General features: G+C 43.4%; 10 protein-coding genes and 1 long non-coding RNA gene across 13 annotated transcripts; 5 read left to right on the top strand and 6 right to left on the bottom strand.

The window, feature by feature from the left end:
• Window positions 1-2687: 2687 nt before the first annotated feature.
• On the bottom strand, window positions 2688-3659 carry LOC108076152 (uncharacterized). Its single transcript, XM_017168877.1, has one exon. The coding sequence runs from the start codon at window positions 3657-3659 to the stop codon at window positions 2688-2690; it is 972 nt and encodes a 323-aa protein (XP_017024366.1).
• An 88-nt stretch (window positions 3660-3747) lies between these two features.
• jef (major facilitator superfamily domain-containing protein 6 jef) lies at window positions 3748-11062 on the bottom strand. Its single transcript, XM_017169389.3, has 5 exons — window positions 10949-11062; window positions 8466-8882; window positions 7741-8401; window positions 5864-7069; window positions 3748-5804 (listed from the first exon to the last, which is right to left on the bottom strand). Exons 2-5 carry the CDS (start codon window positions 8699-8701, stop codon window positions 5622-5624), a joined length of 2286 nt encoding a protein of 761 aa, XP_017024878.1. The 5' UTR covers window positions 8702-8882; window positions 10949-11062; the 3' UTR covers window positions 3748-5621.
• Window positions 11063-11759: 697 nt separating this feature from the next.
• Window positions 11760-12235, top strand: Dro (Drosocin). The gene has a single exon (XM_017168968.3). It carries the CDS (start codon window positions 11803-11805, stop codon window positions 12007-12009), a length of 207 nt encoding a protein of 68 aa, XP_017024457.1. The 5' UTR covers window positions 11760-11802; the 3' UTR covers window positions 12010-12235.
• A 1449-nt stretch (window positions 12236-13684) lies between these two features.
• Window positions 13685-14555, top strand: LOC138927849 (attacin-A). The gene is made up of 2 exons (XM_017169190.3): window positions 13685-14016; window positions 14076-14555. Exons 1-2 carry the CDS (start codon window positions 13724-13726, stop codon window positions 14476-14478), a joined length of 696 nt encoding a protein of 231 aa, XP_017024679.2. The 5' UTR covers window positions 13685-13723; the 3' UTR covers window positions 14479-14555.
• An 80-nt stretch (window positions 14556-14635) lies between these two features.
• LOC138928149 (uncharacterized) lies at window positions 14636-15067 on the bottom strand. Its single transcript, XR_011444627.1, has 2 exons — window positions 14783-15067; window positions 14636-14727 (listed from the first exon to the last, which is right to left on the bottom strand). It is a non-coding gene; the product is annotated as an uncharacterized lncRNA (long non-coding RNA).
• A 522-nt stretch (window positions 15068-15589) lies between these two features.
• LOC108076378 (attacin-A) lies at window positions 15590-16490 on the top strand. The gene is made up of 2 exons (XM_017169189.3): window positions 15590-15943; window positions 16025-16490. Exons 1-2 carry the CDS (start codon window positions 15633-15635, stop codon window positions 16425-16427), a joined length of 714 nt encoding a protein of 237 aa, XP_017024678.1. The 5' UTR covers window positions 15590-15632; the 3' UTR covers window positions 16428-16490.
• Window positions 16491-16534: 44 nt separating this feature from the next.
• Window positions 16535-19236, bottom strand: Rpn6 (regulatory particle non-ATPase 6). 3 transcript variants are annotated; one of them, XM_041776842.2, is made up of 5 exons: window positions 19119-19236; window positions 18062-18386; window positions 17490-17996; window positions 17213-17425; window positions 16535-17153 (listed from the first exon to the last, which is right to left on the bottom strand). In XM_041776842.2, the coding sequence occupies exons 1-5, from the start codon at window positions 19157-19159 to the stop codon at window positions 16923-16925; spliced, it is 1317 nt and encodes a 438-aa protein (XP_041632776.1). In that variant the 5' UTR covers window positions 19160-19236; the 3' UTR covers window positions 16535-16922. The 3 variants fall into 3 exon arrangements, with proteins under 3 accessions (XP_041632776.1, XP_017024677.1, XP_070139916.1); XM_017169188.3 differs by having other exon boundaries at window positions 18062-18504; window positions 19119-19230; XM_070283815.1 differs by having other exon boundaries at window positions 18062-18475; window positions 19119-19195.
• ave (Protein aveugle) lies at window positions 18862-19554 on the top strand. Its single transcript, XM_017169191.3, has 2 exons — window positions 18862-19077; window positions 19246-19554. The coding sequence occupies exons 1-2, from the start codon at window positions 18925-18927 to the stop codon at window positions 19414-19416; spliced, it is 324 nt and encodes a 107-aa protein (XP_017024680.1). The 5' UTR covers window positions 18862-18924; the 3' UTR covers window positions 19417-19554.
• Window positions 19555-19632: 78 nt separating this feature from the next.
• On the bottom strand, window positions 19633-22189 carry LOC108076376 (uncharacterized). The gene is made up of 2 exons (XM_017169187.3): window positions 20196-22189; window positions 19633-20135 (listed from the first exon to the last, which is right to left on the bottom strand). Exons 1-2 carry the CDS (start codon window positions 21886-21888, stop codon window positions 19714-19716), a joined length of 2115 nt encoding a protein of 704 aa, XP_017024676.1. The 5' UTR covers window positions 21889-22189; the 3' UTR covers window positions 19633-19713.
• Window positions 22190-22701: 512 nt separating this feature from the next.
• ND-B15 (NADH dehydrogenase (ubiquinone) B15 subunit) lies at window positions 22702-23272 on the top strand. Its single transcript, XM_017169260.3, has 2 exons — window positions 22702-22899; window positions 22986-23272. Exons 1-2 carry the CDS (start codon window positions 22771-22773, stop codon window positions 23196-23198), a joined length of 342 nt encoding a protein of 113 aa, XP_017024749.1. The 5' UTR covers window positions 22702-22770; the 3' UTR covers window positions 23199-23272.
• Window positions 23271-24052, bottom strand: Trs31 (trafficking protein particle complex subunit 31). Its single transcript, XM_017169258.2, has 3 exons — window positions 23813-24052; window positions 23447-23756; window positions 23271-23389 (listed from the first exon to the last, which is right to left on the bottom strand). Exons 1-3 carry the CDS (start codon window positions 23986-23988, stop codon window positions 23291-23293), a joined length of 585 nt encoding a protein of 194 aa, XP_017024747.1. The 5' UTR covers window positions 23989-24052; the 3' UTR covers window positions 23271-23290.
• Between the last annotated feature and the right edge of the window lie 795 nt (window positions 24053-24847).

Genomic DNA, 24847 nt, shown 5'->3' with positions numbered 1-24847 from the left:
CTTAGCTGCATTTGTTGTCCTCCCGCTGTTGTTGGTCCTTACACACGCAAATGTCTTATTTATGCTCAGCAGTTTTTACCAGCCTTCCACCCACCCACAACTTTTCCCGACGACGACAACTTCTTGCGGCTGAATGTCTTCGACTTTGCTTTCTGCTCTTGCTTTCCACTTTTCTCCAGCTTTTCTTCCATTTTTCACCCTGCAGTTGGAGTTTTCCCGCAGCTTCTTCTTTGTGGTCCGCTTGCAAATGTTGCCTTTAACATAAGCTATGCTATAGAATTAAACTACAGTGGAAACTTTTAAAATTATGATTGTTTTTCAGGGTCCCAAAATGGGAAATAAAATGTTGTAGTCAAGCTCAAGGTTCAAAATGTGGTTGCCAAAAGTACAATTTATTTTCTAAAATTATATTTAAATCATTTAAACTTGTATGGCTATTTAAAATATATTTCCAAAAGCTTATTCATTGCCCTAAGATACTCTTCCCTGTTTCAGCCTTTTTCATAGGTTCCCATTTGCCCAATGAGTTAGAGAATTTATTTCGGCACTTTGGATTATGGGATTTCAGGGGACAAAAGAGTAAAGGAGTCTCCAAATGGGTCACTGAACATCTGTTACATTTGCTACATGGATTCGCATGCCTTTATATCATCCTGATGCCTTTTAATAACCTCCCCTGGAGTCCATGGAGCATCCCCGGTAATCCCCCAATCAAAAGGCAGCCTGGCATTGCGATTGTTCATTGCAACACAAAGCTCGGATTGCATTTTGGCCTGACTCTTTCGTGGAGCCTTCGAGGATTTGCGTCCTGCCTTCATACTTCAACTTCAGCCGGGGCTTTCTTATGCAAAAATGCATTCTTGTTGCTTGTTATTTTTGCATAAAGGAAAATTGTTTATATAGCCAAGGATATATACGTTTGACAGGGAAGGGGCAAAGGATTCCACAAGGATACTATGTTTTCAGTTTTGCTTTTTTTTTTTGGAGTGGAGGAAGGCTAAGAGGAAAAGGACAGAGCAAGCTGCTTAGTCCTCGCTCTAATAGACCCTTGCCAGGACTTTTTATGCTGCTTATTATGGCTGGAGAGGATTCAGCGAAATCCCCTCAATCTCCACATCCTTTCCCCTTATTTATTGTCATGGATATTTGAGTGGAATTTCTGCTCGGCTCCTTCCTAGTTTGTAGGCAATAAACAATTTTTTAATGGCACATAATCACGTTAACTGAAAACTGTCGTCGCCGCCGCCGCTGCTGCTCCTGCTAACTTAATAAGCAGAAAGTCCAAAGTTCTCGGACATCTGGTCGGTCACGTTATGCAATTTAACAGAATTATTTAAAATTCAACAGAACTTGTGAAGTGGGGCAGTGAAAAGTGAGCGGCAAAGTTTTCAACATGCCAGCAACTGCGACTACGACTACGGCTGCAACTTTGCTCACCCATGGGTCAGTGTTGCAATGGCAACTTTTAAATTAACCCTAATTCAGAATGTGGCAACAACAGCAACAAAATAGGTAGAAAATAAAGAGCAAGTAAGGGTAGATGACCAAGGAAAGGAGAATTTCTTATACACTGATATTTAGTACTTTAAATAATAATTGCATTTACATAATAATTTCGTAATAACTGTGCCTTGTTATGGGTCATAACATCACTGTTCAATTCAATTTAAGAATAATAATATACAAACTCGGCTTTATAATTATAAGACATTATCTTCCTAACTATCCACAAATTATTTATACAATTAATTTATATATATCCTTATATGATCTATACCCTCTTCTAGAGAAAAATTAAATAACGAGTGAGAAAGCGAGAGAGAAAATTAAGGAAAGCCAAACAAGTTTACAATATTCTTGTGCATTTTTCAACTTTAACAATTTATTAAATGGGTCAAAAGCCACTAAAACTTCATTTATCATTGCATGAGCAGGCACTGCACCACGCCTCCTCCACAACGCCACCCCCTCGCAACGCCCAACGCCCAACGCCCACTGGCAGCCAGCACGTCAGCCCCGTTGAAATGCCAACAAATCGCAGAGACGAATGAGCTCAGCAAACTTGAAGTGTTTCCGGTATGCCGCAAACTACTTTTTGCCCGCCCATCCTCACATCCCATCAGCATCATCCACGGGCAAGGGACTTTAAGACGGGCATGTTGGCACTTTGGAGCCATTTGTCAGGGAGATGGGGCGTCGTTAAAGCCAAAGTCCACCAAATTTGCTGTGCATAAAACTCAGTTTTAAGTAATGAGTTTATTTCACGACTCTTTTTCAGCTTGAGTAAGCTCGGGCAGAATGATTCGTAGAATTAACTTAAGGCTTAAAAAGAGGTATTAACTAGTATCAAATATAACGATCATTGCTTCGCCTAATATCTTAATTATCAAATAATAAAGTGTTCACCTGGCTGGAATGATCACTTTTTAGGGTACCTCAAAGTCGTTGCTTGTGCCAGACTTGTTTTATTTAATTTATTTCACCTTTGCAGTTTACCTTTAAACGAAAATTAACTGCAAACTTTACAGTCATTTCGCTGGCTGTGAGTTATAAAGAATTTAAAATCGCGTGAATGCAGGGAATATTCAGTGTATAAAGCCATAAACTAAGGCATGTGTTATCCAACTACTACTCAAAAAATAAGTTTATATCTTTTTTTAGTTTTTATTTAAATTCATCCTGCTATTTTAGGATACCATAGTAACCCTTCGCGGACGACCTGTGGGATGGACTCTCCAATTCGGACCTCTTGCCATGGCCGTGGTGTCCCTTGGAAATATAAAAATTAGACTCTTTGTCGTTCGCGTTATTTGGGGATCTTCAGTGACATCCATAGGGGTTACTGGAGCAGCTGAAGAGCCCTCAAAGATAAAGGTCAAATGTCTAGTTGTTTGTTGTGTACTTCGAGTGGGTGATCTTGTCCAAAGAGTCGGTCTCGAAGGCTTCATTGTGGGTCTAGGTGGTCGAGTGGTTCCCATGGGATTTCTGGTCCAAAGTGTGGCCCGATTGGTTGGTCTTACAGGAGGTCTTGTCACAGGAGCTCTATTGGTGGGTCTTACTGTAACTCTAACAGGAGGTCTCGTCCATAAAGTAGGGCGGACCCTGGGTACAGTGGGTCGAACTGTGGGCGAGGGAGGACGCACTGGGGGTCTTGTGGGTCTTATATTCGGTCTAGTCCATAAAGTTGGTCTTATATTTGGTCTTGTGGGTACGCGCCTTGTGGGACTCTTTGACCAAATCAAAAACTTGCGAGTTGTTGCTTTGGCGGTGGCTCTTTGGGTGACTGGTGGCCTTGTAGGCTTCCTGGTGACTGGTGGAATTGGTGGTCTTCTGGTGATCCTAGGAGGTTGTATTGGAGGTCTTCTGGTGATCCTAGGAGGTGGAATTGGAGGTCTTCTGGTGATCCTAGGAGGTGTTATTGGTCTTCTTGTAATCCTAGGGGGCACAATGGGTGGTCTTTTGATAGGAGGCTTTACAGGAGGTCGTACAACCTTCGGTGGCGGTGGCCTGGGAAGAGGTCTAATGACTGGACGAGCTCGTCTGGAATTAATATCTGGTTTAGGCAGTATTACAAGTGGTGGCCTGCACTCAGGGGTACCACTGGTCTGGCCGAAAAGCGCGCAGAACAGGCAGCCAACGATCGCCAGCAGAAGACGCATTTTACTCACTCCCACAGAAGGCACGAGGTGGTCCGATTTTTATAGGTTAATGCCCAGAGACGAAGAACAAACACAGGTGGTTGGCGAAATAAGTTGTGCCTTTGTCTTTAGACTTCACTCGGTAGTTAAACGTTTTATTAAACATACATAATTACATGATTTCTTGCGTTCACTTGCCATTCAGGGTTTCTTGTTCTTGTTTTATATGGTTTTAGGGGTATTGGGGTATCGGGTATTGTATCCTTTTGTATCATATGTATGCGCATTGTGTATAATACTTGTACATTCATATATAAGTGTGTATACCCTATACGAGTATCTATATTCCATTTAAATATATATATGTTTATATAGAGAGAGAGAGTTTCATTTAATATCGGCTCAACAAACATAACTGTGAGTGCAGTTGTACAGAATGCATAATACTAAGGTTAGTCTATCCGAAAAATCTCCACAAATATAATATATATATATATAAGTACGGTGCTGTACACGAGAACTAGCGTATCGTTACAAGAAAATATCCAATGCCAATCAAATTTGCTATCAACAATATATAGTATTTATACTTTAATGCTTCCTTCATTCAATGTATTTTATGTATATCGAGCGAGAGATTAGCTTACATTATCGTCGAGCTGAAATCAGGAAAAATATCTCTTAGGTACAGATACAGTTTAGTGTAGTTTGCTTTTCCATATTTTTCCGTTTGGTGCGTCTTCTTCCATATACTATATATACTTCTCTATGTTATAGGTTTCTCTTTAGGTATTTCAAAATATGTATGTTTAGTACTCGTATATTTGTGTAAAAATTAAAATATTCAACACTTGATTGCAATGAGGCGGATTTCCATAATATCATTCGTTACAACATTTGTTTATCCTTTGGTTTTTACTTGTTTTCTCTTCTTATCTTCAGTTGCTAGTTTATTGTATTATTTTTATCTAAATGTCTTCTTTTTTTGTCAATGCAACTACATTTATATTTTATAATATTCCTTTAACTTGCTTGATTTTATTTCTTCATCATAATATTGCATAGAACATTTTTGGGAATTAATATTCGTAAATAACGTTTCTTAAAGGTAAATTAAATCAACTTTCTACTGAACATTCTAAAGGAAAACGGACATTCTTGAATTTGGAAAGTATTTGAAACCAAGAATATTAATTTTCCCCTAAACTTCTTCACATACGGTGCGTTTCAAGCCCATAAGACAAAGGATAATCTAAATTAGTTTGGTGAACATTATATTCATAATCAACAGCGGCTAAACGAAGCAGCTTTCGCTGCTTCCCAATGTCTTATAGCCTTGAAAGGCGCTCCGTATTCACATGTTTTTTTTATTTATATTTTTTGTTTAATGATTTCAATCTCTGCGTATTTTGTTTTAGTATAGGTACTTTATGTTTTTGTGATTTTCGGGGGCTACCCGGGCGTATGTGTGATCGATCTGGCTTGGTGAGCGCCCAAAAGTGGGCTTGAGAACTTAGAATAATGCCTTGCAACAAATCTATAAAAAGGCCTATAAATATTATAGATCCGCACAATATATATATATATATATACATGTACATATCTATATTGCACTATGTTTATTGCTAAGCTGCTATGTGAAAATTCGTTTCGATTTCCTCCTTCTCTCTAATACATGTAAAATCAATCTAAATCATATGGAATCTTTATGCTGGCTATGTTGAATGTGGCATGTGGCATGTTGCATGTCCTATATAAAATATATTATATGTGTATATGTATATGCTATATGCTATATGTGTAGATCAACAAATCAAATTAAAGCAATGCAGTTATGCAATTCATATTGCAGGCCAATGTCCAAGATATGTTTGCGGTTATACTTTGTTCGTTTTAGTTTTTCATTTTCATTTCTTTTGTTAGTTTTGTGAGTAACGAGATGATGGCCTGTCTGACCGATTTCTTGAGAGGATCCGTGACAGCTTACTGGGCAAACGGATTGTGCTGGTTAGCGCCGGGAATATCCAGGTTGCCGCCAGTGGTCTGGTATGTGCCATAGGGTCCTCCATTCGGATTCATTTCGTTCAGGCGCGAGTTGGACAGAGCCCGGGGAATGGGATTGCTGGGAACGCCATGCGGAGCCAAGTGCGAGGTCTCCTCGGCCACCTGTAATTATGAGATGTTGTATTAAATTATTGAAATTATTATTATTCCTTCTCTCCCACCTGATGCGGATCCTCGGTGACCGGAATCTCCGAGATGAAGCCTTGCTCCTTGCGATAAAAGTTGACAAAGATGAAGAAGCCGAGGACAAAGAGGCAGGCGATGCCGTACCAGCGGAAGGTAGCAGTAGTACCGTAGTAGGTGACGAACATGCCACCGATTATGGCGCCGCAGCCGCGTCCCAATCCATGGTGGATGCCCTGGAGTACGCCCTGGGCCGAGGCCCTCAGATGCTTGGGCGTGTTGTGGGCAATGTAGGAGCAGGAGGCTGCCCACACGGCCGCATGGGTGATGCCCTGCATCAGTTCGAAGGGCAGCACCATCCACGGATTGGTCAGATAAGAGATATAAAGGAAGCGCAGGACATTGCCAATTAGGCCCAGACACAGGACCTTGACATGGCCGATCTGGGTGATCAGACGGAAGCTGAAGAAGTAGGCAAAGATCTCGGACACATGGTTGATCACGGAGGCCACGCCAAAGAGCGTGGGAGTGCCGCCATAGTCCTGCAGATGCCAGAACAGAAAGGTGAAGATCAGCCCGATGCCGAAGCCCATGAACCAGGCCACAAACAGAAAGGAGGCGGTCTTCAGGTCCTTGAAATGGGTCAGCACGGTCATCCATTCGGGCAACTCTTTCGCCGTCTGCGCAAACACCTTGGACTCGGCGCCAATGTGGGGCTGCGGCTGATGGCCGGCGGCCAGGAAGCTACTCACGCCACCGGCACAGGCACCCGAGGCGGCACTGCCGCTACCCACTGCCAGCGATGGCAGATTCAGCTGGGCGGCCAGTTGGTTCATCGACTCGTCCTCGGCCCTCTTTCCAGGATCCACGAACTGTGCCGCCGCCTGTTGGGCCGCCTGCTGCTCATCGATGGGATCGTACTTGAAGGTGATCTTTGAGGCGGATATAATCGCACAGGTCATAAGCACGGAGAAAATGGAAAAGCAGATGTTGTAGTTCTTCTCCTTGTTCTGCGCCCCGCAAGGATGGTTTGAGAACGAGGTGGAGTGATCCAGAGCAATGCCCACCAGGAACATGGAGATGCCCCAGCCCAGGGAGCCAAACATCCGCTGATGTCCGTACTTGTCCGCATCCTCCCCCAGCAGGGTTATCACCGCAGAGTCGGCCAAAGTGATTGCCGGAGCGCTGAAGAATTCGCCGATCAGGATCACCAGCAGCAGCAGGAAGAAGGCCTTTTGGATGTCCTGTTTTTGGGATAAAAGAAGAATTATTAGTATAGGAATAATTATATATATGAGGGTTTATTAAGGGGGATTTAAGTTTAGTTTTATTTTGGTTACTTAGAGATTTCTATTTATTTTTATTTTAATCTCAGGCTACGACTAAAATTGTTTCAGTTCAAATTCTATTTTATATCTTGCTTCTCAAATTTAGTTGTTAATACAAATAATTAATATTTCTTTTAAAAAGTTTAACTAATCATAAATCTGTTAATAAAATTAAAGAAACCTGAAAGTATATCAAATATTAATTAGACCTTCCATGCAAGCTTTATGTAGTGATTAATGGAAAAACGATTCAATATAAACCAGAATCAGTTGTCAAAACTAAAATATTTAAGAAAATTGCTCTTCAAAAGTATTGTTTAAAGATATATAAAATGATTCCCCTAAAAAACTAAAGGCTAACCACTTTTATAATATTAAAATCTTGTTGTAAAATCTTTTCTCATTATAAAAAATATAAAATTATTTTTGTAAAGTGAACATTCAATTTGAAAAAGACTTTACTTCGAGATCAATTTTATTTAATAAATTCATAAGAAAATAAACCTCTAAATATATTTAAACAATAATCATTGAATCCTAGATGAAATGCTTTTCATTCATAATTTTTCCCAAATAATCCAACTTACCGGTGTCCTGTAGACCATTGAGCTGAAGATGGGCGTCACGTAGTCCCTGTGGTATTTGTCGTCGTAGTTGCTCACAAAGTTAATGTGCACTGGCGAAATGCCCGCATCGATCCTGGGCAGCAGCAGCGATCTCTTGTGCCGACTATGAGCAGCCTCCGCTTCCTCAAGAGCCTCTTCCGCCGGCATTGTGCCCATCAGCTGATCCATTCGCTCCGGCTCCGGCTCGTACATAGAAGATAGATCTCGCTTGGTGCGGGTGTAGGTCAGCACAAAGTCCGTGGCATTACGCCGCTCGATACAATTGATGGCCTCCGGCCGGATGAAGCTCAGTGGGATGGTGAAGAGGACCCAGCAGGCCAGGGAGCCCAGCAGCAGCCGCTTGCCCTGCCGACAGCGATCAGCATAGGAGCCCCAAAAGGGGGCCGAGAGGAACTCGACGAAGGGACGCATGCCCACCAGGATGCCGCACTGGCCTGGATTCATGCCCATCTGCTTGAAGTATACTCCCATCAGCGGAAACAGAGAACCGAAGGCGGCGTAGAAGAAGAAGTAAAAGCTCTTAACGGGAATCAGCTCGCGTTCCGTGCTCGCCCCAAAGAACATCTCCAGGATGTCCGAGTGGCCGCGTACTTTGTGCGTTGAGTCCTTAGCCTCCGGATATCTGTCGGGAAAATATAATTAATTAGTTTGAGGCCAATATATATCCCTGGATGTCTGGGACTCACAAATTGGGATCCACTTCGCCACTGGCCTCCACATCTACGCGTGGTCTGGCCCCGGGTGGACCGTATCCAGCTGCCTGCTGTTGATGCTGATCGCCATAGTTCATGCCCTGGTCATAACCACCTGTTGCCTGCTGCTCATAGCCGTAACCCTGCTGTCCATAGCCTGCTCCCGTGGCTGGTGCTCCAAAGGGATTGGCGCCTCCTGCTCCTCCCCCGCCCGCTGTGTAGGGATTCATTGTTTGTTAGTTCCTTGAACTCGGATGGTGTCTGCTGGTTGGTGTCCTTCTCCTCCTCCTCCTCCTGGGAATCCCCCGTTTCTCTCTAGCTGCCTTATTTCCGCTCTTGACTGACACTTCCTTCGGTCTGCTCTTGTGGCCCAGTTACAGCCTCATTATCATCTCCATTATCATTCGGCAGCTGTGGAATACAAAAGACACAATTTGGCATCAACATCTCATTGTTCTGAAGAAGACACATTGGGGATGGAGATGGTAATGGAAGTGCGTTTGTCATTCTGCAAAAACAAACTGGGATAAACTCTTCCCTAACAGACACAGAGTATAGTCTTTTATATATATCTTATCTCAGTTAAAATTAAAAATATTGCAAGTAGAATATGTTAGTTTAAAAAATAAATACAATTAAAAACAAGAAAGAAAGCTAACTTTGGCCAGCCAAAGTTTGTATACCCTTGCAGGTAACAATTAAAATATATCATAACTAAGCCAAAAATGCATTAATTTCGATTCGGAAAGCAGTTTTGTGTTAGTTTTCATTATCCTAAAAAAACTGCTTACCTAATTTCAATTTTCAGAAAATCAAATTTTTTTTTTTAATTTTTGAGAATTTTAATGATGTTGCCCCTTATGAAATTTCGCAAAAATGGCAAAAAAATCGATTTCTTTCGGACATGTCTAGAAAGATTCGCATGTTAATGCTGATCAAGAATATATATGGTTTATGGGGTCGGAAATGATTCCTTGACTTGGAAAAATATTATTTTGTATTATAAAATCGGATTTTTTATATTAAAAAACTTCTTGATTTTTTTTAAATTAAAGATATCATAACTCGGCCAAAAGAGCATTAATTTTAAATCGGAAAACTGTTCTGTGCAAGATTTTCTACAGTTAATAAATCTACATACTTCATTTAAAAATTTTGAAAATTCAATTTTTTATCAAAATCAAAAATTTTAATGATGTAACCCCTTATAAAATTTTGCAAAAATGGCCAAAAAATCGATTTCTTCCGGACATGTCTAGAAAGATTCTCCTGTTGATGCTGATCAAGAATATATATACTTTATAGGGTCGGAAACGTCTCCTTCACTGCGTTGCAAACTTCTGACTGAAATTATAATACCCTGCAAGGGTATAACAATATAAGCCAGTTAAAAGGTTTATATAGACTGTATATTGTACTAAACCTAAATGAATCTATTGTGATTAAGTCTTAATAACAAAAGGAGTTTTCCCCAAGAACTTCTAAACCCAAATGTGCTTAAAACTGATTAGAAACTAAACCCAAACCAAAAATGTATAATCAAAATATTCTTAGTCCTGGTAACAAAAACGGACTACTAAAATGTTATTAAGTCCCAAAACTATTAATAGTAAAAGAGTAATCCAGTTGCCAAGTACGCATCAGTGCCCACGCTCACTGAGGAACTTGAACAATTACAAATGTCAACTGCTTTCGCTTGACATTTCCCCAGTTGCTTTTGAATACTTTTGAGTGAGCATTCAAATATTTTTTATAATTTTCCCTTGGCGAGTCAAGTAAATCCCGAGACTGGGCCAGAGAGACAAAACAAACAAGCTCTGAGCCCATTCACTCTTTTGTATTTTTTGAGTGAGCTCAAGCGAGTTGAGTGGATTGCATTAGCTGCTGAGCTTTGAGCGTGAGTAATTTCTATGGCATTACACATACGCACCGTTGGCACATAATAAATGTAGGTAAAGGGGCAGGCGTGTGTGTGTGTGTGTGTATATGTGGGTTACTGTCTGTATATAGAGCAGACTTGTTGTTGGTAATAAATAAAAACTAAATAGAAATTTAAGAAGTAAAAAAGTAAATAAATAAAGATGTTACTTTTTGGAAGAGAAAAGATTAAAACAAAATGTCTTAAACCCACAATTACATATTTTCAACTATAAGCTTATATGAATATCATATTTTTAGGAACACTTTCCACAATTACACAATATTTAGGTTGTAGAAAACAACTAAGTTGCTTTCTTTACACAAAGTCTTTATAGTTATTCCATTTTAATGGCACACACGTGCCCACAAAAGCTAAGGTGGTATGTATCAGTCTCACTATATATAGACAATTTTCGCACACTTCTTGAAGGCCACTGTCAAAGGGTCTTGAGGTGCAAAACCTCTGCTTTGCATTCCCTTTTATTATGTAAACTTCTCGCACTTTAACCAAACGTAAATTATCATTAATTTCGCAAATATTTATTTGATTTACACACCAGAAATTTAAATTTTGAGGAAAATTTGTGTGGTTTTTCGGCCGCTGGAAAATGTGTTACGTGCGTAATCGATAAGCAGAGTTTTCCTCGCGCCTGGCCTCTATACGAGCGTTTGGCAAGCTGCCCAAGAATTTTCCAAAAGAGCCCCGAAAAGAAAATGTTGCGCTCAAAAGCGGACGGAAAAGCTCGCTCTAGCGCGTTTTGTCGCGACTGTGTCTGTGTGTGTGTGTGGGCTTGTGGCGGGTAGAGGTTGTGCGAGAGGGTGTGTGTATCCAAGCCTAATGAGATTTGACGGCTGACAGCAGGACTTCAAAGAGAGCGAAAGAGAGGCTTCGAGTGAGACCACAAGGGGGAGAGAGTGCAAGTGAAAGTGACATGTTTGGCGGCAAACAAAATTTATTTTAAACATTACCGGATGTCCAATATAAATTACAAGTAATAAATATTACATTTTTAAAAAGCTACTTTAAATATTTCCCAAGCCTTAAATAATAACTAAATCCCAATAAAGAAATCAAATAAATAAATAAATATAATAAAAATACTAAAGGGGATCTTTTCATAATTCAAATCGCTAAACGAAAAGTGATTACAGCCAATTACGACTTTATGGCACTTGTCACTGCTAACATTTTCCAATAAAATACGCAAATTGCAGTGTCGTTCACCTTAGGAGACCCACATTCGTTGACAAACAAAATGAAAAGTCCCCCCGATGGGGAACCACCAGCAACCGCCAAGACATGACCGCACCTCAAAACCAATTCGAAGCGAATAGGAGCCGCCGGTTCCTATATAAAGCAGAGCTTTTCCAATAGAGAGCAGATCATTTCGATTTGTTTACTCAAAGCAAAATGAAGTTCACCATCGTTTTCCTCCTGCTGGCCTGTGTATTCGCCTTGGCCATGGCCACTCCCGGCAAGCCAAAACCATACAGCCCCAGGCCCACCTCCACTCCTCGTCCCATTCGGGTGAGACGCGAAGCCCTGGCCATCGATGATCATCTGGGATTGGTCCAAGCTGCCGCCGCCATTAGGCCTCCTCCCATTCTACCCGCTTAAGGATCTGGAAACACTTTGGGAATAAAAAGAAATTAATAACAGCAGCCTATGAAAATATTTTCGTTTACCTTCAAAAGAACTTTTAAATCATATCTCTCACTGTTTTGCAACAATTAATAAATGCCTACATAATAATGTTTTTTAATAACTAATTTTAAAAGTATATTTCCAAATAAAATATAATACCCATGAAAAACAATAAAAATGTTATCAAGCTTAATATAAATTTGTGTTGTGTGGGAAATACATATGGTCGATCAGTTGCATAGAATAAATAAAAAAGACAAAAATCCAAACAAAAAAATAAAATTTGTAATTTACTTATAGGCATAAACAAGTTCTTAGGGGATTTTATTAAACTAGCAGTGCTTCCCACAGAAGATCAATCTGAGATTTGGTCAAGCCTCTATAGTAATTAAGCACAATCAGTAAATACAAAGTGTTTTACTTTTCTTATCACTAAAAATAAAAACAAGAAAATATATGAAGCTGTAATGACAATCATAAACTTGTATTTCCTAAGCAAATTTATTTTTCGCAGTTTACATAAAATTCTAAAGGGGGTTCCTCTCTATTATCTGCTGTTGCCAAGAGATGCTCAACTATAGAGCTGATAAGAATATATTACTGATTCCAACAGAAACCATAAAAAGTCACGTTTGAGAGAGAAATACATCTGGTGACCCGTGTGATTCACAAACTGGTTTCAAGGTAATAAATTTCATTGGCCAGATGGCTGAATATCATGATGAATGGCTATCCAACTTTGCTAATTCTCAATTTCTGTTATTAATTAGTATTTATTTTGTTGCTTTACTTGAATTGGGAAATTATAAACTTTGGGTTAATATATAAAAATCATTAGTCTCACAAAGCGGGAAAAGTTTGTAGTTTTTTGGTGGCTATTTTTTTACAAAGGGAAACAGTATTGAATTTTTGTTAATATTAATTGTTTAGACAGAAAATAAGACTCTACATAACTAAAAAATTTTTAATATTTTTATTATTATTTTATTATTAATTTGTTATATTATTTTAAAATTGAATTCCTTATTTTCAGTGCAAACTTTCCGTTGACACATCGAGTTAAAGTTTCCGGCTTTCCTCTCTCTCTTATTCTCTCTCGGCTTAAATCCTTTTTGACTGCTCCTGCGCAGAAAATTCAATTAGAATTTGGCTGTAACTTCACTCAAGTCCTGCGGCTCTCTCTTCCGCTCATTAACCGCTTCCACCACCCACCAGGATATCAGGCTACTTCCCCCTCGATTCGTTTACGTATATTGATAAAGCCTGACATCAAGTGATGGGGAATATGATAGCGAATCGCTTATAACTGTCAAATGCTGTCCTGCGCAAGATGACGAAGCGCTCCTCCGTCACAGGCCACAAAGGAGCCACTTGATGATGCCAGCCAAATCCTGGGGCGGGGTTGAAATTTGCACAAAGGATCAACAAGTGGCGTCAATGGGGCGCAAAAAGAGGGAGGCCAAGGGGTCACATCGCTTGAGCACGCGAACAACAGAAAGCCCAAGTAAATCACCCACCAAAACTTGAGCGGGGAATTTCTAGCAGATAAGACAGACAATCCCGAATTCCGTTTCGGATTAATCTTGTGAATCACCAGAAGAGCTCTCAAGCCGCTCGAATGCGGTATAAAAGCGATTGATTGGCCTCATTGGGACATCAATCAGCTCCAGCAATCCCAACCAGCAACATGCAGAAGACAAGCACCTTAGCAGTCCTGGCCATTGTGGCACTCTCCGCCATTGCAGAAGCAGCTCCTGGGGGCCATGGATGGCATCCCTTGCCAACATCACGTCCCATTCGCTTCCGCCGCCAAGTGCTGGGCGGCTCCTTGACCTCGAATCCCGCTGGCGGTGCTGATGCTCGTTTGGATCTCACCAAGGGAATTGGCAATCCCAACCACAATGTCATAGGTCAGGTCTTCGCTGCGGGAAACACGCAATCGGGCCCAGTGACCTCCGGTGGAACCTTGGCCTATAATAAGTGAGTAAACCAGAGATTAATAGTTTAGAATCCTAAATAAACACCGTTCTCCATTGCAGCAATGGCCATGGTGCTTCCTTGACCAAAACCCACACCCCCGGTGTAAAGGATGTTTTCCAGCAGGAGGCCCATGCCAACCTCTTCAACAATGGCAGACACAATCTGGACGCCAAGGTCTTTGCCTCGCAAAACAAACTGGCCAATGGCTTTGAGTTCCAGCGCAACGGAGCTGGCCTGGACTACTCCCACATCAATGGACACGGTGCTAGCATAACACACAGCAATTTCCCTGGAATCGGCCAGCAACTGGGTGCTGACGCCCGTGCCAACCTTTGGTCATCGGCTGATCGTGCCACTCGCCTGGATCTGACGGGATCGGCCAACAAATGGACCAGTGGACCCTTCGCCAACCAGAGAACTGATTTCGGAGCTGGCTTGGGGTTGTCTCACCATTTCGGTTAATCCAGATCCTGCCATATTTATTTTAAATGTAATTTATTTAAATGAATTATAAATTAAATATTTAATTGGAAACATAATCTATATATATTTCTATATACAATTTGGGATTGTAAGGGGTTATTCGGGAATTTAAGCAGGGAAATTATATAGACAGAACTTTTACCAGGTCAAATTATATTTAATAAATAAATAATCATAATTAGACAACGTGATATAGTTTAATTTTTTCCTTTAATTAAACTCAAAAACCTGTAAGTATTTTGAATTTATTCTTAAGTTAAATTTTGTGGAATACTTTTAATACCTTTCCATTATTATAGCTTAAGTCAGCAGTTAATAAGTCATTTACGATCCTATAATGATATGATTAATTTTAAATTCCATCTGCTGGATTGTTAACCTAATAAAAACCGCCACAGAGCCGTATTCCGAACTAAAATTAATGCTTGTTTGACTTAGATTTGATCAATTTCGTCGGGTCGAAGTTAGCTTCCTTTTCCTATTTAGTCTATGTCCAAACAACTATAAAAAAGTATGTATATATATTTGTAAAGAGAAAGATAGAGTCGTGTTTGCTTGATTTAGAAAATTAAAATTTAAACTGAGAAAAGAGAAATCTCTTTTATTAGAATACAATACATGCTTACTCTCCTCAGCGTTTAATATATTTTTTTAAACATTTGTATGAGTACTTTATTAATTATCAGCGGGAAGAAGGAACCCAACATTAAATTATTTAATAAATATAATACGTCATCATAGAAAACACAAGTAATTTTCCTTTTACATTTATATAGGTGCTTCAAATAAGCTTTACTTCTTCAAATATACGAAATGTGAAACATCATTTTTTCTGCGTAATAAAATTAGGTATTAAATAGCAACTGCACTAAATCAAAACAAAATCCATCAAGAGAAGAAAGATTATAAGAAATAGAAGGTGAAAAGGTTAATTCCCTCGACCAACAAACAAAAGTAAATCACCCACCGAACTTGAGCGGGGATTTCCTAGCTGATAAGGCAGCCAAGCGAAGACAGCGATGAGATGAATCTTGTGAATCACCAGAAGAGTTCTTCCCCAGAAAACAGGGTATAAAAGCACATCGCTAGCGACCTTGGGACATCAGTCAGCTCCAGCAATCCCAACCAGCAACATGCAGAAGGCAACCATCCTAATCTTGGCCGTTGTGGCTCTCATCGCCATTGTAGAGGCAGTTCCGCAAAGAGTTCATGCTCAGACATTGGTGTATTATCCCCCTCGGACGCCACCACCACGTCCCATTCGTGTACGCCGCCAAGTGCTCGGCGGCTCCTTGAGCTCGAATCCCGCAGGAGGTGCTGATGCTCGCTTGGATCTTACCAAGGGAATTGGCAACCCAAACCACAATGTCGTAGGTCAGCTCTTCGCTGCTGGAAACACCCAATCGGGTCCAGTCACCTCCGGTGGAACCTTGGCCTATAATAAGTGAGTATTTTCGTCACTATATGTTTTACCAAACATTATTATTCAGCACTTTATTAACCATCAATTTTGTATCCTTTGCAGCCATGGCCATGGTGCCTCCTTGACCAAAACCCACACTCCCGGAGTAAAGGATGTTTTCCAGCAGGAGGCCCATGCCAACCTCTTCAACAATGGCAGACACAATCTGGACGCCAAGGTCTTTGCCTCGCAAAACAAACTGGCCAATGGCTTTGAGTTCCAGCGCAACGGAGCTGGCCTGGACTACTCCCACATCAATGGACACGGTGCTAGCATAACACACAGCAATTTCCCTGGAATCGGCCAGCAACTGGGTGCTGACGCCCGTGCCAACCTTTGGTCATCGGCTGATCGTGCCACTCGCCTGGATCTGACGGGATCGGCCAACAAATGGACCAGTGGACCCTTCGCCAACCAGAGGACCAACTTTGGCGCCGGCCTGGGACTGTCCCATCACTTCGGTTAAGGAGAGCCTCCTTGTTTACTTATAATAATTTATTAATAAAACTAAAAATCGAAAAATGAAGAAGCGTTTGCTGCCTTTTGAGTTGTGGGATTCCAAAAAGACCAGAATTTTACTTATACTCCTTTGTTTACGGGTTTCTGTTTTTTGTTTTCATTTTATTATGTTGTTAATTGAATATTTTTGCTTATTATATCGCACTTGCGTAAACAATTCGATCCCACTCAATGATTAATAATTTTGCTTATGTTAGTTAATGGATTTTGTTTTACAATTGTTTCAGTTTTTGTTTTTTGTTGTGGCTGTTGCTGCTGCTGTTCTGCTGTTGCCAATATCGGTTTAATTCAGTTTTCGCAGAAACCTAAAACTTGTTTTGGCTTGGACTCGGCTTTAGAGTGGTGGTGTTGTTGTTGTTGTTGGAAAATACAAAAGAAAACTAAGAAAGTCTGCTAATTATGCGGATATCATGTGTGAATTGAAGTGCTTCCTGCGCTCCGCTTACGATAGCTTCTTGGCCTTCTGATAGAGGGTGTCCACCACCTTGCCCATGCTCTGGATAGTTTCCAGCACTCGCTCATACGTCTTATCCACGGGCGTCTCCTCAAACACAATCAGGACACCCTCGCCCTGATCCAAAATGCCGCTGAACTTCTTATCCAGGATCATTTGCGACAGTTTCTTTTCCACCTGCGGCATGGGCAAGTGAATGCTCTCGGCCACATGGGCGACCTACGGTAAGCAGAGGTTTAATGGCATTGCGTGAAAAAAAATAATTGTTGCCGACTAACCTGCACACGGGAGTAGGGCTCGATGATGCGGCACAAGTTCTGCTCGAGCATGGTATCGTATAACGTGCCCAAATGCGCCTGAACAATCACATCCTCGGCCAGTTCTTTTTTGTACTCCTTGAGCGCAGCCTGGAAGTCAGCCAAAGAGCGTTTGTGTGAGGCCTCTGCCACCGATTTCATGGCATCCACATCGCGGCCTGAGTAGGTTATGGCCTGTAAGAAAAGATATAACGGATTAAAATGAGATCCTCCAACTTGGTTGTAGTGCCTAGCTTACCAGCTTTCCGCTGACAATCTGGTTCACATCGTCCGACTGTCCCAGCATGATCTTGCACAGCAACATGTATTTCAGCGAGGTCAGGGCCTTGACACTGTCCACGCTATCGAAGCCTTCAAAGGCCTCGTAAAAGTAGGAGAAGGCTGTCTTGAAATCGCGCTCATCCGCCGCATGCAGGATGCCCGACTGCAGATCAAGAGCACCCTGGACCTTGGGCGGACAGTAGATGGCATTGGCCGTAGTCCTGGCCGATGTGAGGGCGGCCCTAGCCTTGGGCAGGTTGCTCAGTGCATGGTAGGTTTTGCTCTCGAGCAGCTGGACCTCCACCAGCAGATTCTTGTCGTCCAACTTCTTCAGTTCTCGCAACAGCTGTGAGCCGAGGGACAGAGCCTCTGTATACAAAGCCGTGTCGAAATATAAGGCAATCAGACGAGCCTCCAGGGATTGGCGGAGGAAGGTGCGCTTCTCCTGCTTGGCCCACTCAATGCAGTCTTTACACAGTTGAACCTACGGCACAAACAAAGAAATTACGATTTAGTGTAATTCTTTCAGGGAGCGAGTTCAGTACTCACCTCGATGCCGGTGCCTGCGTCCATGTCAAGGAACATGTCCACCAGCGAACGCACCAGCTTGGCCGCCTTGGCCTTGCTGATCGAGCTCAGGAACGGACGCGTCACCTTGATGAGATCGGCCAGCTCTTTGGCCTTGCCCTCCTGCTTGTAGAGCTCGCCCTGCTGTAGGATGCCCTGCTCCTTGATGCGGATGCGCTCCTCATCGTTCTCGGCGCCCTCCTGGTCGCGCACGATCTTGTTCAGCAACGAGCTGTCCTTCTCTTCGCGATTCACGCTGGACAAAGCCTGGGCACGCTCGAAAAGTGTAGCTCCGGCCATCTTGGGTCTTGGAATTTGGATGCGGATGTGGGGCGGTCAACAAACGAACTTGCCAGGGAGTTGCGTCTACCAATCAATTATCTATGCGTGTTTCGACTGAACCACTAGCCGTATTTGAATTTTCTCTTTGTTTTCGATGGGGTTTGAGTTGTAATAATTGCGTATTTACGTGTTTTTTGCTGACTTTTTCACCTTTCGGTCGTTGTTATTAAGCGCCAGTCACGATTAGAGCTGGTGCGCCTTCGATAGGTGTGCCAGAGCGGGCATCGATAACGACGGATATCAATATATCGATTAAGGCGCAACGTGCTTAATCGTAACTTGCAAACTTACAATTTTACAGTTTTGTGGAAATGCTCGGCTTAAAAAACAACTAATTATTTTAGTAAATGCTTGATTTTTACAAGCCTTTGATTGCAAAGTAACTACAAGTCACGGCTTTTGACTGGCGTATCGATAAGCTATCTCTTCCACCCCTAGATCCTATCGACCTATCGAGTCTGGTTTGTTTTTGTTGAAAATTCCAAACATTTGAAGAATTCGCAATGGGCGAGGAAACGAGCAATTCTACGCAAAATAAAACACGGACAAAGACCACGCGACCTAAGGCTGTGTACCTGTGGACAGTAAGCGACGTGCTGAAGTGGTACCGCCGCCATTGCGGCGAGTACACCCAGTACGAGCAGCTCTTTGCCCAGGTGAGTGGAGCTTCTCCTGGAATCCCCCTCGCCTTACTCACCGTTGGTTAGGATTGCCTCTGCTTTGGAGCTGTTCCGTCATCTCCGGTGCCACAATTTACAATTGGAAAAACACAAATTCAAAAAACCCTACAAAACAACAGCCTACTGATTATGTTGTTTTTCCAGCACGACATTACGGGTAGGGCTCTGCTGCGCATCACGGACTCGTCGCTGCAGCGGATGGGTGTGACGGATAACCGGGATCGAGAGGCCATTTGGAGAGAGATCGTAAAGCAGAGACTAAAAACAGACATCATGGAAATCCGCGATATGGAGAGGCTTAACATACACTCGTGATTATGAGCTTATTTTCTAGTTACATTTTTGCTTTAGCCGTAGAATAATTATTAAGTAAACTATAGTTGATATATAGAGGCCTTCGCTATACTTCCAATTGATCTGGCTTAACTAAAACTTCCTCAATTTAAAATCCGAGACTAGTTCCATCTTTATTTATAGGAGATTCATTGCAGAGTACACTAAACCTAAGACCAGATTCGTTCATTTCACTGGAATGAATATCAATTCTTTGAGATCACTAAAAGAGCTTGTGTTATATCAATCACTTAAAACAACTTCCTCCACCACACCGGTTTAGCCCTCCTTCTCCTGCTTGGGTGTGACTAGTTGGACATCGTTGTCCACCGGTTTGGTGGCCACACTGGCCACTAAGCCAACACCTGATCCTGCCACAGCTGCACCACCAGTACTGCTTGTAGTGGTAGTGATGACTTTTGGCAACGAGTTGGATGTGAGTATGTGCGGCATGGAGACGGTGCCATTGGCCATGGGCAGGGCGGTGGTGAAGAGCAATTTCGGTGGCTGCAGCCGCTGAGCAGTGGAGGATGGCGATGCCGCAGGTGCCGGCTGCAGCAGGCTGGGCAACAAGTTGAACAAACGCTCTCCCATGGACTTTTCCCAATCCAGACGTTCACGCTCCAGGGAAAGCCGATTGTGCTGGATCTCGTTGGCCTCGTTCTGGGCATTCAGCAGCTGGCGCAGTAGGATTCTCATAGCTACAGAAGAGATCGACATTGACGAAATTCTAGCTGAATTTAAAGGTTTAGTGCACTCACTTGTCATGTGCCGCTTGGACTGCAGCTCCTCCCGCGCCTTCTCGTGCGCCCTGCGGGTCTCCTCCTTTTCCATCTGGATATGCTGCTGGTGCTGCAGATGCTGCTGATGCTCTTGGTGTAGGCTCTGTTGGATTTTTTGCTGCTGCTGCTGTTGTTGCTGTACCGCCGCTTGAACTTGAGCCTGAGCCTGAGCGGCAGCCAGCGGCAAGGTGGCGGCTGACTTTCCCACGGCCGCAGCAGCTGCTGCTGCTTTAGCCTGCTCCGCATTAACCAGGACAAACTTGACTCCTCCGGGTGCGGTGGCCATCAAACCGGCGTTGCTTGGCTGTGCCGGTGCGGCAGCCGATCCGCTGATCATCAATCGAGCGCCCTGATTAATGGCGCTCTGTAGCAACTGCAGCTGGGGAGCCGCCGCTGCCTTGGCAGTTGCAATGGGACTTGGTCCTCCAGCCACAGCCGGCAGCTTGGATTGCATGAGGAAGTTTGTGGGCACCAATGAGATCTTGCCCGCCTGCAGCTTATTGGCTGCGGCGCTTGAACTTTGTGTGGCGGTGGAACAACTGGCCGTGGTGGTGGTAATGCTGGCCGGGATGATGACATTGGCTCCGGTGAAGGGCAGCAAATTTGCGGGCTTGTTTCGCTGCAAGATGTCCGCCAAAGTGGACGATGAGCTAGAACTTGGGGATTTCTCATTCGGCGATTCGTCGGAGGCATCCACATCAATCGGCTCTTCCTTGGGCACGGGAAGCAGCATACAGTCGTCGTCCTCATCGGGCTCGGGCTCTGGGTCAGCTGGTGCCGCCGCAGGAGCCGCCACCTCCACCTCCTGGGCAGGCTCACTCTTGATGCAGGATGAAGCTAGAGCTTCGCCGATATCAACATCCACTTCTGCGGAATGCTTGCGGCGCTTGCTAAAGGATTCCTCGTTTATGTCCAAGTCGGCCTCCAGACATCCAGCTTCCAAGTCCTTCCGGGGGGCTGGCTCTTTGTTTTTTGACACCAAAGCTGACAGCATCATGTCGTCCTCCTCGTTGTCGCTTTCGGAGAGCTCTTCGCCGTTTTCCAGGCGACGCTTACGACGTTCGGCGTGCTCCTCCAGAGCTTGCTCCAGTTGGTACTTCAGAGAGGGAGCCGGGACCTCGTTGGGGCGCACACTGAAGATGGGTCTGGTCATGATGGCGTCCATTTCGGCAAAGTGCTTCCAACTGGGCTCGGAATCGCCGGTAAGCACCCCACACTCCTTGTCCTTTTTTAAGCGATTGTAGAAGCACTTCAGGTTCTTTATGCGCGTGGTTATCTCCTCCGGCGAGCGATGGTAGCCGTACTCCTGCATCTTGTTCGCCAGTTGGCAGATCACGGCGTGCTTTTTGTGCGTGGTGATGAGCGTCCGTTGCAGCTTGGGATCGCCCCAGAGCTGAATCAGCAGCTTGGTCTCGTCGGTGTCAAAATTGGGATTGCGTCCCACAAAGCTGTGCTTTTTGGCGGAGGAGGAGGAGGAGCTTGGGCATGGATTTGAGGTGTTACTGCCGCCTCCTCCATTGCTGCTGCTCGTGTTGTTTGTCGACGTTGGGGTTGACGGCGTGGAGGTTGAGGAGGCACTGTTCCCCGCCTGAGCTGGCGTTGGAGCTGGATAATTGGCAGCCGCCGCCTCGGAGCGGCGCTTCTTGATCCGTGCACTTGACTTCAGGCTCATGTCGTGCAGTATCTGGAAATCGGAGGAGCTAAGAAGCTGTGGAGCCCGGAGAGAAAATCAATACGTCCAGATACTCGAACGGAGCCACTGCCTCCTGCAACGTCTGCTGGCCAAGTGAAAAATGAGCCAGGCAAACGGCGCAACCGCGGGCAACCGAATGTAATCGCAAGCAATTTCAACCCCTAAACGTCGGCTAAACACAAACCCCCGGCCTCCAGCGGGAAAATCGGTGCTAAGCCAAGTGCATTTCCCACCCAACTAAGCAGAACCATGCGCGGTGGCTCACAGCTCAGCCCTCGTGCTCTCGTTCGCTCTCTGGACGTCAGTTGGCATGCGCCAAGGGGGAGTTATTGATTACTAACCCCTAACCTGCAGGGTTCTTGTTTAGCTTCTACGAAACCCCTAGGCTTTCCCTTAACACCCAAACTATTTCAAATTGGGAAATCTTCCCCCCTTGTCATGAAATCCTTTCAGGGGTGAGACGTGGCATTTTAAGGACGAACCAGGATGCAAACACGAGATCTGCGCATCACACTTTGTAGGTCATGCGCAGTGAGAGCGATTGCGATTTCCACCCCCAGGAAACCGTTAGACGCAACGAAGCAGCAGACTTTGTATCAAACCTGAAATAAATGCATAAGCTAACTTTTCTCAGAGCTCACCTTTATAAATGAAAAGATCACTAGGAAGAAGCTCCATAGTTTAATTTAAACATGAGCTACCGATTACAAGTGTTATCGATATCGATAAGCGATTACTGTGACTTCACGTAACAGTTTTTGGTATATTTTCGGTCATTTATACCTTTTTCCAGCTTTCGGTCACACTTCTGTCATCAGCTGTTGCAAATAAAAATCAAGTTTGCGACACAAAAATACAAAAATGGTTGTGTCGAAAGAGGAGCAGGAGTTCATCAAGCGCAAGCATGAACACACACTGAAGCTGCGCAACGAGTTCCTCAAGCAGAGCTCCAATCCCTACCGCCATGCCACCGGCGAAGGCGGCACCGTGGTGAGTGGAAGAGCCAATAACTCTCGGCTTGGTTATGTCATCACGCCTGGGATACATGCTATTAATTCCGCTCCCGTTCCCTCTAGTTCGATGCAGGATTGGCCCGCTTCCAGGCGATGCGCGTTTCCAACTACGAGCACTTCAAGCCCACGGGCAAGTCCTTCCGCACCGGCCTCTTTGCCGTGGTGCTACCCATTGCCGTTTACGCCTGGGCCCTGAAGTCGGAGCGCGACGGACGCGAGGAGAAGTACAGGAAGGGCGAAGTGGCCTACAAGGATCGCCGATTCAAGTTCATCTAAACGATACATTTAAGCCATGCCCGAGTTATCTTCGATTTGTAGTGGAATTAAACAAAAAAACAAACCAAAAGCTACGATTAACTAAGTGTAATTTATTTCTCCTCCATCTGCTTGTCGCGGGCAATCACAAAGTCCTCGAACTTGACCATGTACGTGGTGCCTTTGTGCCAGTGAGCGGTGACCTTGCAGGGCTGCAAAAATATCACTATTAGGAACCATATTTTGTGGTATTTAAGGAAGACACCTACGAAGCCGCAATGGGTGAGCACTGCCTCTACAATGCCAGCCGTGAAATTGGCACAGTTTAGCGAACCCTTATCCTTGGGCACACTTATGAAGGTATTGACCAGCGGCTCCTTCTCTATGATGTAGTAGGTCCGCTCATCATCGTTGGCGTGCTCCAGCTTTTCCGCCTCCTTGCCAAACAGATTCTTCCACACGGTGGTCTTAACAAACAGCAGCATTTGTGTTAACTTGGTCTCCCGCTTCGCACTGCGCTCCCGCACAAAATACAGGTCGATTATCCGGGTGCCCACGTCCTGGCCCAAGTCATGCAGCCTGAAATCACAATTATATCAATGATATTGGTTCTTTAGCCTGAAAAGTCCACCCACCTTGTTTGCAGTTCGGGCACAGTAAACACTCTGCTCTGGGAGTACTGAACAATCTCGCTGAAGAGCAGCGCAACAATGCTCTGGGACACCTCAGTTTTGCCCTTTGAAAGCGGCCGGTCCAGGATGTTGCTCCTGGGGCGCATCGAGGAGATTTTCAGGGCCTCCAGCTTTTCCATTTCCTTAAAGTTATTTTCCAAAACAAAGCAGACGGACAGTGTTACCGTGGCTTAAAAATAAATAATACTAAAATGAGACAGAAAAATAATCGATATTTAAAATCGGCAAGGCTGCCACACTGCCGAAAAAAAAGTGGCAGCTTCGCGCCAGTTAAAGCGAAAACCGTTATTTCAGTTTTATTAAATATTAATTAAATAATTATTTATTTCTTTATAATTTTATATTTGATGAAAATACAGAATTTAAAAGGGGAATTGTTTTTTGAAATTGAACTAATCCAAATAGTTCTTAAAGATTACTTCACGAATTAGAGAAAGGATTTAAGGTTACTTCAAATAAAATTGTATTTATTTAAATAAGTTCTTACATTTTTATATGCGACTGCTGACAACCCTGTAAAGTGAACCTGAGGCTGCCCACATAAATAAACATCTTCGAAGCACTCGAATTTCGTCGCCAGGCACCGACAGTGGGGATGGCTGTAAGAAGCAAAGTCCCCCAGAGGCACCGCCACCGAATGTTGGCGGCTCGAATTTCCTGGCATCGCCTATCGTTGATTTTCCATTAAGTGTTTATTGCAAATCAAGCATTTTGATATCGCCCATATACACCGGAAATTCCAGCAATTATAGATGGGATAATGATTAACAGATCGAAAAATTATTGGCTTAATTATAGGAATTTTGAACCTCCAAATAAGGGACTATGCCGCTTTCCCTATTAAGTACTTCATCAAGGTAAGCTATGTTGGCTTACCCATTCACCATCGTTCTAAAATAATCAAGGATAATGTTTCAATACCCAGGTAATTGTACGACACCGAAAAAAGAATAGATAAAACAATTAAATTAGATTAAT

The sequence above is a fragment of the Drosophila kikkawai genome, chromosome 2R (genome assembly GCF_030179895.1).
Source record: "Drosophila kikkawai strain 14028-0561.14 chromosome 2R, DkikHiC1v2, whole genome shotgun sequence".
Classification (NCBI taxonomy): domain Eukaryota; kingdom Metazoa; phylum Arthropoda; class Insecta; order Diptera; family Drosophilidae; genus Drosophila; species Drosophila kikkawai.
This window is presented reverse-complemented; position numbering and strand designations above follow the sequence as displayed.

What these genes read in the sequence shown, in the direction of transcription:
- Trs31 (XM_017169258.2), bottom strand. Translation starts at nt 23,988, where the DNA reads ATGGAAAAGCTGGAGGCCCTGAAAATCTCCTCGATGCGCCCCAGGAGC. An exon ending in GTGCCCGAACTGCAAACAAG is followed by an intron (nt 23,757 to 23,812) that starts GTGGGTGGACTT and finishes TTGTGATTTCAG; the next exon opens with GCTGCATGACTTGGGCCAGG. An exon ending in TGCTCACCCATTGCGGCTTC is followed by an intron (nt 23,390 to 23,446) that starts GTAGGTGTCTTC and finishes ATATTTTTGCAG; the next exon opens with CCCTGCAAGGTCACCGCTCA.
- LOC138927849 (XM_017169190.3), top strand. Translation starts at nt 13,724, where the DNA reads ATGCAGAAGACAAGCACCTTAGCAGTCCTGGCCATTGTGGCACTCTCC. An exon ending in GGAACCTTGGCCTATAATAA is followed by an intron (nt 14,017 to 14,075) that starts GTGAGTAAACCA and finishes TCTCCATTGCAG; the next exon opens with CAATGGCCATGGTGCTTCCT.
- ND-B15 (XM_017169260.3), top strand. Translation starts at nt 22,771, where the DNA reads ATGGTTGTGTCGAAAGAGGAGCAGGAGTTCATCAAGCGCAAGCATGAA. An exon ending in CCGGCGAAGGCGGCACCGTG is followed by an intron (nt 22,900 to 22,985) that starts GTGAGTGGAAGA and finishes CGTTCCCTCTAG; the next exon opens with TTCGATGCAGGATTGGCCCG.
- LOC108076378 (XM_017169189.3), top strand. Translation starts at nt 15,633, where the DNA reads ATGCAGAAGGCAACCATCCTAATCTTGGCCGTTGTGGCTCTCATCGCC. An exon ending in GGAACCTTGGCCTATAATAA is followed by an intron (nt 15,944 to 16,024) that starts GTGAGTATTTTC and finishes TATCCTTTGCAG; the next exon opens with CCATGGCCATGGTGCCTCCT.
- Dro (XM_017168968.3), top strand. Translation starts at nt 11,803, where the DNA reads ATGAAGTTCACCATCGTTTTCCTCCTGCTGGCCTGTGTATTCGCCTTG.
- ave (XM_017169191.3), top strand. Translation starts at nt 18,925, where the DNA reads ATGGGCGAGGAAACGAGCAATTCTACGCAAAATAAAACACGGACAAAG. An exon ending in ACGAGCAGCTCTTTGCCCAG is followed by an intron (nt 19,078 to 19,245) that starts GTGAGTGGAGCT and finishes TTGTTTTTCCAG; the next exon opens with CACGACATTACGGGTAGGGC.
- LOC108076152 (XM_017168877.1), bottom strand. Translation starts at nt 3,659, where the DNA reads ATGCGTCTTCTGCTGGCGATCGTTGGCTGCCTGTTCTGCGCGCTTTTC.
- jef (XM_017169389.3), bottom strand. Translation starts at nt 8,701, where the DNA reads ATGAATCCCTACACAGCGGGCGGGGGAGGAGCAGGAGGCGCCAATCCC. An exon ending in CAATGGTCTACAGGACACCG is followed by an intron (nt 7,070 to 7,740) that starts GTAAGTTGGATT and finishes TCCCAAAAACAG; the next exon opens with GACATCCAAAAGGCCTTCTT. An exon ending in TCACCGAGGATCCGCATCAG is followed by an intron (nt 5,805 to 5,863) that starts GTGGGAGAGAAG and finishes TCATAATTACAG; the next exon opens with GTGGCCGAGGAGACCTCGCA.
- LOC108076376 (XM_017169187.3), bottom strand. Translation starts at nt 21,888, where the DNA reads ATGAGCCTGAAGTCAAGTGCACGGATCAAGAAGCGCCGCTCCGAGGCG. An exon ending in GTCCAAGCGGCACATGACAA is followed by an intron (nt 20,136 to 20,195) that starts GTGAGTGCACTA and finishes TCTCTTCTGTAG; the next exon opens with CTATGAGAATCCTACTGCGC.
- Rpn6 (XM_041776842.2), bottom strand. Translation starts at nt 19,159, where the DNA reads ATGACGGAACAGCTCCAAAGCAGAGGCAATCCTAACCAACG. An exon ending in AGAGGCAATCCTAACCAACG is followed by an intron (nt 18,387 to 19,118) that starts GTGAGTAAGGCG and finishes CCAAATTCCAAG; the next exon opens with ACCCAAGATGGCCGGAGCTA. An exon ending in AGATTGTCAGCGGAAAGCTG is followed by an intron (nt 17,426 to 17,489) that starts GTAAGCTAGGCA and finishes CTTTTCTTACAG; the next exon opens with GCCATAACCTACTCAGGCCG.